We start from the raw sequence: 13,520 nt of genomic DNA on the forward strand, positions 1-13,520 counted from the left end.
AAAAATTTAACTGAGCAACAAAACTTTTTGGTTTGTAAGATTTATGCATCTGTTAATAAATCCGGCTCTTGTTTGAAGTTTGAAGGCTCTAACTTGTTTGCATCTTATTAAACCTGCTAAATCTGCAGGGGGTTGAATACTACTTGTAGGCACTGTATAACTTATTAAAAAACATGTTACACTTTACCTCCTTTACTCCAAAACTGAGGGTTATCACCGTTAATAGAGATTTGGGGACTACCGTCACTTCAAAACCGGTAGTGATGTAGCTCTCACGATGTCCTTCACTCCAAAATTATTAGTTGAAGGTCTTCCTTCTGCCCAAAACGAAGACTTTAGTCTCTGAATCTGATGTGTGCACTATCCATTTCTCGGTGTACCAGGTTCTCTGTCAAATTAGGTTTTTGTTTAATCAGAGAAGCTGATGACCTAAGGGTACCGTCACACTATACGATTTACCTACGATCACGACCAGCGATATGACCTGGCCGTGATCGTAGGTAAATCGTAGTGTGGTCGCTGGGGAGCTGTCACACAGACAGCTCTCCAGCGACCAACGATGCCGAGGTACCCGGGTAACCAGGGTAAACATCGGGTTACTAAGCGCAGGACCGCGCTTAGTAACCCGATGTTTACCCTGGTTACAAGCGTAAAACTAAAAAAAAAAAAACAGCACATACTTACATTCTGGTGTCCGTCAGGTCCCTTGCCGTCTGCTTCCCGCACTGTGACTGCCGGCCGTAAAGTGAAAGCACGTCACTGCTGTGCTCTGCTTTCACTTTACGGCTGGCAGTCACTGAGTGCGGACCGCGCTTAGTAACCCGATGTTTACCCTGGTTACAAGCGAACGCATCGCTAGATCGCATCGCTAGATCGGTGTCACACACACCGATCTAGCGATGCCAGCGGGAGATCCAGCGACAAAAGAAAGTTCTAAACGATCTGCTACGACGTACGATTCTCAGCAGGATCCCTGATCGCTGCTGCGTGTCAGACACAGCGATATCGTAACGATATCGCTGGAACGTCACGAATCGTACCGTCGTAGCGATCGAAATGGCACTGTGTGACGGTACCCTAACTGTGAATGTTTACTTTCCATTAGCCAAAAGATAAGAATTTTTCAGTAGTCACCATCGATGTGAGGTATCCCCCTTCAATTCAAAATTAGAGTTCTGCTTTTCTCTTCTAATCTCAAGAGTTTATTGATAAAAATGACTTGGGCCCTTAGTGATCAGCTGAAATCTATGAAAGAACCTGGCAGCAAGTGCTCAATTCTACTATAGCACCCCCGCAGGTGAAGTGAAATATTACACAGTTGACTTGGCCATTGCTATAAGTACCAAGTGCTCCACAGAAGCAAGGGGTGGTCTTTATAGCATCTAGATGAGAGGACCCTCGCTATATATTCCCTTTAAGATGACAGACACTACAACTGTTTTTTTTTTACTATTACATTGCTGAAATACATTGAAGGAGGTACATAACTTAAGGAGATGCGTCATCTACCTCGAGATTCCCTTTGGTTGCCTAATAAAACGTAATTGCATCCTTAGTGTAAGACCCCTAAACTATCTGAAATGGTGAATATTGTCAGTGGAGGGGAGGTCTGGGTGCCAAAGAAGTCAAGAAACTGAATAAGAAAATGTTTTTCTTTCAAGTTGATGAAGAGGATCGAAGAAAGTCCAAAGAGCCGAAAAGAGGTAAAATAACTGTGATGTGGTGCAATACAAGCAGCTGTACTATAGAGTGTGCCGTATACTCTACTGTGTGTGTTCTGTATACTCTACTGTGTGCGTGCCGTATACAGTTCTGTGTGTGCCATATACTGTACTGTGTGTACCGTATACTGTACTGTGTGTACCGTATACTGTACTGTGTGTGCCGTATACGGTACTGTGTGTGTGCTGTGTACTGTACTGTGTGTGTGTGCCATATACTGTACTGTGTGTGTACCGTATACTGTACTGTGTGTCGTATACGGTACTGTGTGTGCGCCATATACTGTACTGTGTGTGTGTTATGTACTGTGTGTGCGTGCCGTATACAGTTCTGTGTGTGTGCGCCATATACTGTACTGTGTGTGCTGTGTACTGTACTGTGTGTGCGCCGTGTACTGTACTGTGTGTGCGCCATATACTGTACTGTGTGTGTACCGTATACTGTACTGTGTGCCATATACGGTACTGTGTGCGTGCCGTATACAGTTGTGTGTGTGCGCCATATACTGTACTGTGTGTGCTGTGTACTGTACTGTGTGTGTGCCATATACTGTACTGTGTGTATCATATACTGTACTGTGTGCCGTATACGGTACTGTGTGTGCCATATACTGTACTGTGTGTGCTGTGTACTCTGCTGTGTATGCCATATACTGTACTGTGTGTTTGCCATATACTGTACTGTCATACTGTACTGTGTGTGTACCGTAAACTGTACTCTGTGTGTGCTGTGTACTCTACTGTATGTGTGCCGTATACTGTACTGTGTGTACCATATACTGTACTGCGTGTGTGCCATATACTGTACTGTGTGTGCTGTATACTGTACTGTGTGTCACGGATCCCACCGTGATGGCCACCCAAATGTCACGATACGGGGGTGACCTTTGGCCAGCACACAGCTATTACATGTGCAGGGGGGCTTATCTTAGTTATCCCTCCACTGCTACAATGTGATGAAAACACAAACAAAGGCTATTGACCTATCAATTTACCGCAGGGGCTTATTTTAGTTATCCCACTGCTGCTACAATATCACGAACTGCAGGGATTTATGTATATCCCACTTTCCAGTTCTGGTTTGAACTTTGCAGCTCTCTGGCGCCCCCCTTACCCCCAGGTCAGTCTAGGTACTGCACCTAGGGTAATTTATCACTAGCAAGGCTGCCTGCTTTGTACTGGCTATTGAACACGCTGCAGCAAGGGCGATATAACTACTCCCACTCAGGCAGGAACAATAATGCCGCCGTCGCTACAACCACTCACAAATGCACAGAACAAGTATGCTGCCACCAGCTCCGATTAAAAGGGTCTGAAGCCAACCCAATTCAGTAGCGTAATCAACTGCAGAGGACTTAGGGTGCGTTTTAGAACAGGAGAACGAAACTAGTAATTTATAAGTTTTACTCCATAAAAAATTCAGGCAGTGTTTATAAAAGGTATATAAAGATGTTACAATATGAGACAATTTAACGTATGTACAAAGCAATTATAAAATAAACATGGATTAAACGAGAAATTAACACTTACATGTGCTCAGATTATTTCAGGCAACCATGCTCGTAGGCGGAGCCCCAAATGTCCCAATTCATGAGATAAGACCTGCTGTAACAGCTCCTCAGGCAAGACTGCAGGTTGGACTCACTGGCAGTCACTTATACCTGCAGGCTTGGGACATCACGAAAGGGGCTGAGATACCATTGCCCTCCCCTCAGATGTACAGTTTTTAACCAACAAAACTTATAATTCTCATATCTTAGCTTGAGAACATGTCAGAATCACAGCACATCCATCATTCATCTTGTATTAAAATTGGCTTTGTAATGATACCAAATTCGTCCTAGTTGTTCCACACGGTGCCGGAGAAATCTGCACTTTGTACTCGTGGTTAGCTGCTCGTGCTTACAGTGTTTGACAGATCTCCCGATGGAAGTTAGCAGTATATATTCCTTATTTTCCTAGCCCAAATCAGTGGCCCAATATCTTATTATAATAGAACGAAGAACTGCATGTCTTCTGAGAGAAACTAGACCAGTTTCAGCTGGTACTAGATGAGAGAATTGTGCATTGTAGCTACAGAAGTCGTAAAAATTCTTGAGGTGGGGGCTATGAGGGATTTGGGATTCACACACAGCAGAAACAAAGAGAGAAGGGGGGCCAGAGCCCACAATATGTGTGCTAAAAGGGAAAACTAAAAATCATATTATACATTATCATCACAGTGTGTTCCATATACTGTACTGTGTGTGTTTGCAATATACTGTACTGTGTGTGTGTCATATACTGTACTGCGTGTGCTGTATACTGTACTGTGTGCCATATACTGTATTGTGTGTGCCGTATACTGTAGTGTGTGCCGTATACTGTACTGTGTGTGTGTCATATACTGTACTGCGTGTGCTGTATACTGTACTGTGTGCCATATACTGTAGTGTGTGTGCCGTATACTGTAGTGTGTGTGTGTGCCGTGTACTGTAGTGTGTGTGCCGTATACTGTAGTGTGTGTGCCGTATACTGTAGTGTGTGTGTGCCGTATACTGTAGTGTGTGCCGTATACTGTAGTGTGTGTGTGCCGTATACTGTAGTGTGTGTGTGCCGTGTACTGTAGTGTGTGTGTGCCGTATACTGTAGTGTGTGTGTGTGCCGTATACTGTACTGGGTGTGTGCCGTATACTGTACTGGGTGTGCTGCATATTGTACTGTGTGTGCTGTATACTGTACTTTCCATGCCGTATACTGTTTGGTGTGTGTGTGCTGTATACTGTACTGTGAGTGTGCCTTATACTGTACTGTGTGTGCCGTATACTGTACTGTGTGCTGTATACTATATTGTGTATGCCGTATACTGTGCTATCTGTGTTCCAAATGCTATACTGTGTGTGTGTCGTATACAATAGTTTTTTGTGTGTGCCATATACTGTACTGTATGTGTGCCGAATACTGTACTATGTGTGTGCCGTATACTGTACTATGTGTGTGCCGTATACTGTACTGGAAGGGTGTACAGTGTACTGAACTTTGTGTCTGCCGTTTACCATACTGTGTGTGTGCTTTATACTGTGCTATGTGTGCCGTATAGAGTACTGTGTATGTGCTGTATACTGTACTGGGGATGTGCTGTATACAGTACTGTGTGTGCCGTATATTCTACTGTGTGTGTATCATATACTGCACTGTGTGTTCCTTATACAGTACTGTGGTTGTGTACTGTACTTTGTGTCATATACTGTGAGCTGTATACTGTACTGTGTGCCGTATACTGTACAGTGTGTGACGCATACTGTGTCCTGTATACTGTAGTATGTGTGCCATACACTGTACGGTGTGTGTACCGTATACTGTACTGTGTGCTGTACATTGTACTGTGTGTGTGCCGTATACTGTACTGTGTGCCGTACCCTGTATTGTGTGTGTTCTGTATACTGTACTTTGCTGTATATTGTACTGAGTGTACCGTACCCTGTACTTTGTGTGCTGTATACTGTACTGTGTGCTGTATATTGCACTGTGTGTGCCGTATACTGTACTGTGTGTGTGCCGTACCCTGTACTGTGTGTGTGCTGTATACTGTACTGTGTGTGTGCTGTATACTGTACTGTGTGTGTGCCGTACCCTGTACTGTGTGTGTGCTGTATACTGTACTGTGTGCTGTATATTGTACTGTGTGTGTGCTGTATACTGTACTGTGTGCTGTATATTGCACTGTGTGTGCCGTATACTGTACTGTGTGTGTGCCGTACCCTGTACTGTGTGTGTGCTGTATACTGTACTGTGTGCTGTATATTGTACTGTGTGTGTGCTGTATACTGTACTGTGTGCTGTATATTGCACTGTGTGTGTGCCGTATACTGTACTGTGTGTGCCGTACCCTGTACTGTGTGTGTGCTGTATACTGTACTGTGTGTGTGCTGTATACTGTACTGTGTGTGCTGTATATTGTACTGTGTGCTGTATATTGTACTGTGTTCTGTATTACTGTAGTGTGTATGTGCCATATGCTGTTCTGTGTGTGTGAATTCTGTATACTGTACTGTGTGTGTGCTGTATATTGTACTGTACTGTGTGCTGTATACTGTACTGTGTGTGTGCTGTATACTGTACTGTGTGTGTGCTGTATACTGTACTGTGTGTGTGCTGTATACTGTACTGTGTGTGTGCTGTATACTGTACTGTGTGTGTGCTGTATACTGTACTGTGTGTGTGCTGTATATTGTACTGTGTGTGTGCTGTATACTGTACTGTGTGCTGTATACTGTACTGTGTGTGTGCTGTATACTGTACTGTGTGTGTGCTGTATATTGTACTGTGTGTGTGTGCTGTATATTGTACTGTGTTCTGTATTACTGTACTGTGTATGTGCCATATGCTGTTCTGTGTGTGTGAATTCTGTATACTGTACTGTGTGCATGCCGTGTGCTGTTCTGTGTGTGTGCCGTATACTCTACTAGTACTTGCTGAGTGTGTAAGTTATGGTGATTACATGATTTAGGTCCCAAATTCATTCTCTGTTTCCCAATCACACCCCGAGCGAAGAAGAGAAGCTCTGCTCCTGAGCTGTATAGCCATGCCTTCCTATATTACACAGTCCTACCCACATTACACAGTCCTGCCCCACATTGTCCTGCCCACATTACACAGCCCTGCCTATATTACGCAGTCCTGTTTAGATTTCACAGTCCTGGCTACATTGCACAGTCCTGCCTACATTACACAGTCCTGCCCCACACTGTCCTGCCCACATTACACAGCCCTTCCTATATTACGCAGTCCTGTTTAGATTACACAGTCTTGGCTACATTGCACAGTCCTTCCCACATTACAGAGTTCTGGCTACATTGCACAGTCCTGTCCACATTACACAGTCCTGCCTACATTACACAATCCTGCCTATATTAAACAGTCCTTCCCACATTACACAGTCCTGTTTATATCACACAGTCCTGCCTACATTACACAGTCCTGCCCACATTACACAGTCCTTCCCACATTACACAGTCCTTCCCACATTACACAGTTCTGTTTACATCACACAGTCCTGCCCACATCACACAGTCCTGCCTACATTACACAGTCCTGCCCACATTACACAGTCCTTCCCACATTACACAGTCCTGTTTACATCACACAGTCCTGCCCACATCACACAGTCCTGCCTACATTACACAGTCCTGCCCACATAACACAGTCCTGCCTACATTACACAGTCCTGCCCACATTACACAGTCCTGCCTACATTACACAGTCCTTCCCACATTACACAGTTCTGTTTACATCACACAGTCCTGCCCACATCACACAGTCCTGCCCACATTACACTGTCCTGTCTACATGAAACAGTCCTGCCCACATTACACTGTCCTGCCTACATTACACAGTCCTGCCCACATTACACTGTCCTGCCTACATTACACAGTCCATCCCACATTACACAGTCCTTCCCACATTGCATAGTTTTTCCCACATTGCACAGCTCTGGCTGTATTACATAGTCCTGTCCACATTACACAGTTCTTCCCACATTACACAGTCCTTCCCACATTACACAGTCCTGCCCACATGACACAGTCCTGCCCACATGACACAGTCCTGTCCACATGACACAGTCCTGTCCACATGACACAGTCCTGCCCACATGACACAGTCCTGCCCACATTACACAGTCCTGCCCACATTACACAGTCCTGCCAACATTACACAGTCCTGCCCACATTACACAGTCCTTCCCACATTACACAGCCCTGCCTATATTACGCAGTCCTGTTTAGATTTCACAGTCCTGGCTACATTGCACAGTCCTGCCTACATTACACAGTCCTGCCCCACACTGTCCTGCCCACATTACACAGCCCTTCCTATATTACGCAGTCCTGTTTAGATTACACAGTCTTGGCTACATTGCACAGTCCTTCCCACATTACAGAGTTCTGGCTACATTGCACAATCCTGCCTATATTAAACAGTCCTTCCCACATTACACAGTCCTGTTTATATCACACAGTCCTGCCTACATTACACAGTCCTGCCCACATTACACAGTCCTTCCCACATTACACAGTCCTTCCCACATTACACAGTTCTGTTTACATCACACAGTCCTGCCCACATCACACAGTCCTGCCTACATTACACAGTCCTGCCCACATTACACAGTCCTTCCCACATTACACAGTCCTGTTTACATCACACAGTCCTGCCCACATCACACAGTCCTGCCTACATTACACAGTCCTGCCCACATTACACAGTCCTGCCTACATTACACAGTCCTGCCCACATTACACAGTCCTGCCTACATTACACAGTCCTTCCCACATTACACAGTTCTGTTTACATCACACAGTCCTGCCCACATCACACAGTCCTGCCCACATTACACTGTCCTGTCTACATGAAACAGTCCTGCCCACATTACACTGTCCTGCCTACATTACACAGTCCATCCCACATTACACAGTCCTTCCCACATTGCATAGTTTTTCCCACATTGCACAGTCCTTCCCACATTGCATAGTTTTTCCCACATTGCACAGCTCTGGCTGTATTACATAGTCCTGTCCACATTACACAGTTCTTCCCACATTACACAGTCCTTCCCACATTACACAGTCCTGCCCACATGACACAGTCCTGCCCACATGACACAGTCCTGTCCACATGACACAGTCCTGTCCACATGACACAGTCCTGCCCACATGACACAGTCCTGCCCACATGACACAGTCCTGCCCACATTACACAGTCCTGCCAACATTACACAGTCCTGCCCACATTACACAGTCCTTCCCACATTACACAGTCCTGCCCACATTACACAGTCCTGCCCACATTACAAAGTCTGTTGTGAATTCTGTGGCAGAGCTCCCTCCTGTGGTCACAAGTGGTACTTCGGCTGATTCTCTCTGGGAGCTTCCGTTTGTGGAGGAAACTGGTACTGCTGCTTCTGAGTTTCCTCCCTCAGGTGATCTGGTGAGGTCGTTAGTCCTTCCCTACTTAACCCCACCTAATGCTTTGATTCATGCTTCCTGTCAATGTTCCAGTGTTGGACTTGTGTTTCTCTGGATCATTCCTGTGGCCTGCTGCTCTGCATAGCTAAGTGCTTCTTTGCTATTTGTTGCTATTTTTTCTGTCCAGCTTGTCTATTTGTTTTGCTGGAAGCTCTGGGACGCAAAGGGTGTACCTCCGTGCCGTTAGTTCGGTACGGAGGGTCTTTTTGCCCCTTTGCGTGGTTTTCTTTAGGGTTTTGTGTAGACCGCAAAGTTATCTTTCCTATCCTCGTTCTGTCTAGAATATCGGGCCTCACTTTGCTGAATCTATTTCATCCCTACGTTTGTCTTTTCATCTTACTCACAGTCATTATATGTGGGGGGGCTGCCTTTTCCTTTGGGGTATTTCTCTGAGGCAAGGTAGGCTTATTTTTTCTATCTTCAGGCTAGTTAGTTTCTCAGGCTGTGCCGAGTTGCATAGGTAGCGTTAGGCGCAATCCACGGCTGCCTCTAGTTGTGTTTGGAGAGGATCAGGGATTGCGGTCTGCAGAGTTCCCACGTCTCAGAGCTCGTTCTATTATTTTGGGTTATTGTCAGATCACTGTATGTGCTCTGACCTCCATGTCCATTGTGATACTGAATTGCCTTTCATAACAGTACAGGAAGCCAAAAGTACTAATGATTCTCAATAGAGGGAAAAAAGAAGTTCTGAGACCATTTTTTTTTCTTGGCTTTGTGTTTGTCTTTTTTTTCCCCTAGACATTTGGGTGGTTCAGTACACAGGTGTAGCGATGGACATTAGAAGTCTGTCTTCATTTGTGGATCAGCTCTCGGCAAGAGTACAAAAGATTCAAGACACTATTGATCAGAAATATATGTTAGAACCAAGAATTCCTATTCCTGATTTGTTTTTTGGAGATAGAACTAAGTTTCTGAGTTTCAAAAATAATTGTAAGTTATTTCTGGCCTTGAAACCTCGTTCCTCTGGTGATCCAGTTCAACAGGTTTTGATTATTATTTCTTTTTTGCGCGGCGACCCTCAGGACTGGGCATTTTCTCTTGCGCCAGGAGATCCTGCATTGAGTAATATCAATGCGTTTTTCCTGGCGCTCGGATTGCTGTACGATGAGCCTAATTCAGTGGATCAGGCAGAAAAGAATTTGCTGGCTCTTTGTCAGGGTCAGGATGAGATAGAGGTATATTGCCAGAAATTTAGAAAATGGTCAGTGCTCACTCAATGGAATGAATCTGCGCTGGCAGCTTTGTTCAGAAAGGGTCTCTCTGAAGCCCTTAAGGATGTCATGGTGGGATTTCCTATGCCTGCTGGTTTGAATGAGTCTATGTCTTTGGCTATTCAGATCGGTCGACGCTTGCGTGAGCGTAAATCTGTGCACCATTTGGCGGTATTACCTGAGCTTAAACCTGAGCCTATGCAGTGCGATAGGACTTTGACCAGAGTTGAACGGCAAGAACACAGACGTCTGAATGGTCTGTGTTTCTACTGTGGTGATTCCACTCATGCTATCTCTGATTGTCCTAAGCGGTTCGCTAGGTCTGCCACCATTGGTACGGTACAGTCAAAATTTCTTCTGTCCGTTACCTTGATCTGCTCTTCGTCATCGTTTTCTGTCATGGCGTTTGTGGATTCGGGCGCTGCCCTGAATTTGATGGACTTGGAGTATGCTAAGCGTTGTGGGTTTTTCTTGGAGCCCTTGCAGTGTCCTATTCCATTGAGAGGTATTGATGCTACGCCTTTGGCCAAGAATAAGCCTCAATACTGGACCCAGCTGACCATGTGCATGGCTCCTGCACATCAGGAGGATATTCGCTTTCTGGTGTTGCATAATCTGCATGATGTGGTCGTGTTGGGGTTGCCATGGCTACAAGCCCATAATCCAGTATTAGATTGGAAATCCATGTCGGTGTCCAGCTGGGGTTGTCAGGGGGTACATGGTGATGTTCCATTTTTGTCAATTTCGTCATCCACCCCTTCTGAGGTTCCAGAGTTCTTGTCTGATTACCGGGATGTATTTGATGAGCCCAAGTCCGATGCCCTACCTCCGCATAGGGATTGTGATTGTGCTATCAATTTGATTCCTGGTGGTAAATTCCCAAAAGGTCGACTGTTTAATTTATCCGTGCCTGAGCACACCGCTATGCGCAGTTATTTGAAGGAATCCCTGGAGAAGGGGCATATTCGCCCGTCATCATCGCCATTAGGAGCAGGGTTCTTTTTTGTAGCCAAAAAGGATGGTTCGCTGAGACCTTGTATAGATTATCGCCTTCTTAATAAGATCACTGTTAAATTTCAGTACCCTTTGCCTTTGTTATCTGATTTGTTTGCTCGGATTAAGGGGGCTAGTTGGTTCACCAAGATTGATCTTCGTGGTGCGTATAATCTGGTGCGAATCAGGCGAGGCGATGAATGGAAAACTGCATTTAATACGCCCGAGGGTCATTTTGAGTATCTAGTGATGCCATTCGGACTTGCCAATGCTCCATCAGTGTTTCAGTCCTTTATGCATGACATCTTCCGAGAGTACCTGGATAAATTCCTGATTGTGTACTTGGATAACATTTTGATCTTCTCGGATGATTGGGAGTCTCATGTGAAACAGGTCAGAACGGTTTTTCAGGTCCTGCGTGCTAACTCTTTGTTTGTGAAGGGATCAAAGTGTCTCTTTGGTGTGCAGAAGGTTTCATTTTTGGGGTTCATCTTTTCCCCTTCTACTATCGAGATGGATCCTGTTAAGGTCCAAGCCATCCATGATTGGACTCAGCCGACATCTCTGAAAAGTCTGCAAAAGTTCCTGGGCTTTGCTAATTTTTATCGTCGCTTCATCTGCAATTTTTCTAGTATTGCCAAACCATTGACCGATTTGACCAAGAAGGGTGCTGATTTGGTCAATTGGTCTTCTGCTGCTGTGGAAGCTTTTCAAGAGTTGAAGCGTCGTTTTTTTTCTGCCCCTGTGTTGTGTCAACCTGATGTTTCTCTTCCGTTCCAGGTCGAGGTTGATGCTTCTGAGATTGGAGCAGGGGCTGTTTTGTCGCAGAGAGGTTCTGATTGTTCAGTGATGAAACCATGCGCTTTTTTTTCCAGGAAGTTTTCGCCTGCTGAGCGGAATTATGATGTGGGCAACCGAGAGTTGCTGGCCATGAAGTGGGCATTCGAGGAGTGGCGTCATTGGCTTGAAGGAGCTAAGCATCGCGTGGTGGTATTGACTGATCATAAGAACCTGACTTATCTCGAGTCTGCTAAGCGTTTGAATCCTAGACAGGCTCGTTGGTCGCTGTTTTTCGCCCGTTTTGACTTTGTGATTTCGTACCTTCCGGGCTCTAAAAATGTGAAGGCGGATGCTCTGTCTAGGAGTTTTGTGCCCGACTCTCCGGGTTTATCTGAGCCGGCGGGTATCCTCAAGGAAGGAGTAATTGTGTCTGCCATCTCCCCTGATTTGCGGCGGGTGCTGCAAAAATTTCAGGCTAATAAACCTGATCGTTGTCCAGCGGAGAAACTGTTTGTCCCGGATAGGTGGACAAATAAAGTGATCTCTGAGGTTCATTGTTCGGTGTTGGCTGGTCATCCTGGAATCTTTGGTACCAGAGAGTTAGTGGCTAGATCCTTTTGGTGGCCGTCTCTGTCACGGGATGTGCGTTCTTTTGTGCAGTCCTGTGGGATTTGTGCTCGGGCTAAGCCCTGCTGTTCTCGTGCCAGTGGGTTGCTTTTGCCCTTGCCGGTCCCGAAGAGGCCTTGGACACATATCTCTATGGATTTTATTTCAGATCTTCCCGTCTCTCAAAAGATGTCAGTCATTTGGGTGGTCTGTGATCGCTTTTCTAAGATGGTCCATCTGGTACCCTTGTCCAAGTTGCCTTCCTCCTCTGATTTGGTGCCATTGTTCTTCCAGCATGTGGTTCGTTTGCATGGCATTCCAGAGAATATCGTTTCTGACAGAGGTTCCCAGTTTGTTTCGAGGTTTTGGCGAGCCTTTTGTGGTAGGATGGGCATTGACTTGTCTTTTTCCTCGGCTTTTCATCCTCAGACTAATGGCCAGACCGAACGAACCAATCAGACCTTGGAAACCTATCTGAGATGCTTTGTTTCTGCCGATCAGGATGACTGGGTGTCCTTTTTGCCTTTGGCTGAGTTCGCCCTTAATAATCGGGCCAGCTCGGCTACCTTGGCTTCGCCATTTTTCTGCAATTCTGGGTTCCATCCTCGTTTCTCTTCAGGACAGGTTGAGTCTTCGGACTGTCCTGGTGTGGATACTGTGGTGGACAGGTTGCAGCAGATTTGGACTCATGTAGTGGACAATTTGACCTTGTCCCAGGAGAAGGCTAAACGTTTCGCTAATCGCAGACGCCGTGTGGGTCCCCGACTTCGTGTTGGGGATCTGGTTTGGTTATCTTCTCGTCATATTCCTATGAAGGTTTCCTCTCCGAAGTTTAAACCTCGTTTCATTGGCCCTTATAGGATTTCTGAGGTTATTAATCCTGTGTCTTTTCGTCTGACCCTCCCAGATTCTTTTTTCATACATAACGTCTTCCATAGGTCATTGTTGCGGAGATACGTGGCACCTATGGTTCCATCTGTTGACCCTCCTGCCCCGGTTTTGGTGGAGGGGGAATTGGAGTATATTGTGGAGAAGATTTTGGATTCTCGTGTTTCAAGACGGAAACTCCAGTATCTGGTTAAATGGAAGGGTTATGCTCAGGAGGATAATTCCTGGGTTTTTGCCTCTGATGTCCATGCTCCCGATCTTGTTCGTGCCTTTCATGTGGCTCATCCTGGTCGGCCTGGGGGCTCTGGTGAGGGTTC

General features: G+C 45.6%; 1 protein-coding gene across 2 annotated transcripts in view; it reads left to right on the forward strand.

The window, feature by feature from the left end:
- The window catches only part of KCNH2 (potassium voltage-gated channel subfamily H member 2), a 357,462-nt gene that overhangs the window by 307,741 nt on the left and 36,201 nt on the right, over positions 1–13,520 (forward strand). The window contains exon 7 of one of the 2 annotated variants that reach the window (XM_069729245.1): positions 1,662–1,703. The exons of the other annotated variant lie outside the window; for it this stretch is intronic. Coding sequence (XP_069585346.1) covers positions 1,662–1,703 — 42 coding nt within the window. The remainder of the gene's footprint in view (positions 1–1,661; positions 1,704–13,520) is intronic. 2 annotated transcript variants of the gene reach the window in all.

Source organism: Ranitomeya imitator, chromosome 6, assembly GCF_032444005.1.
Source record: "Ranitomeya imitator isolate aRanImi1 chromosome 6, aRanImi1.pri, whole genome shotgun sequence".
NCBI classification, from domain to species: Eukaryota; Metazoa; Chordata; class Amphibia; order Anura; family Dendrobatidae; genus Ranitomeya; species Ranitomeya imitator.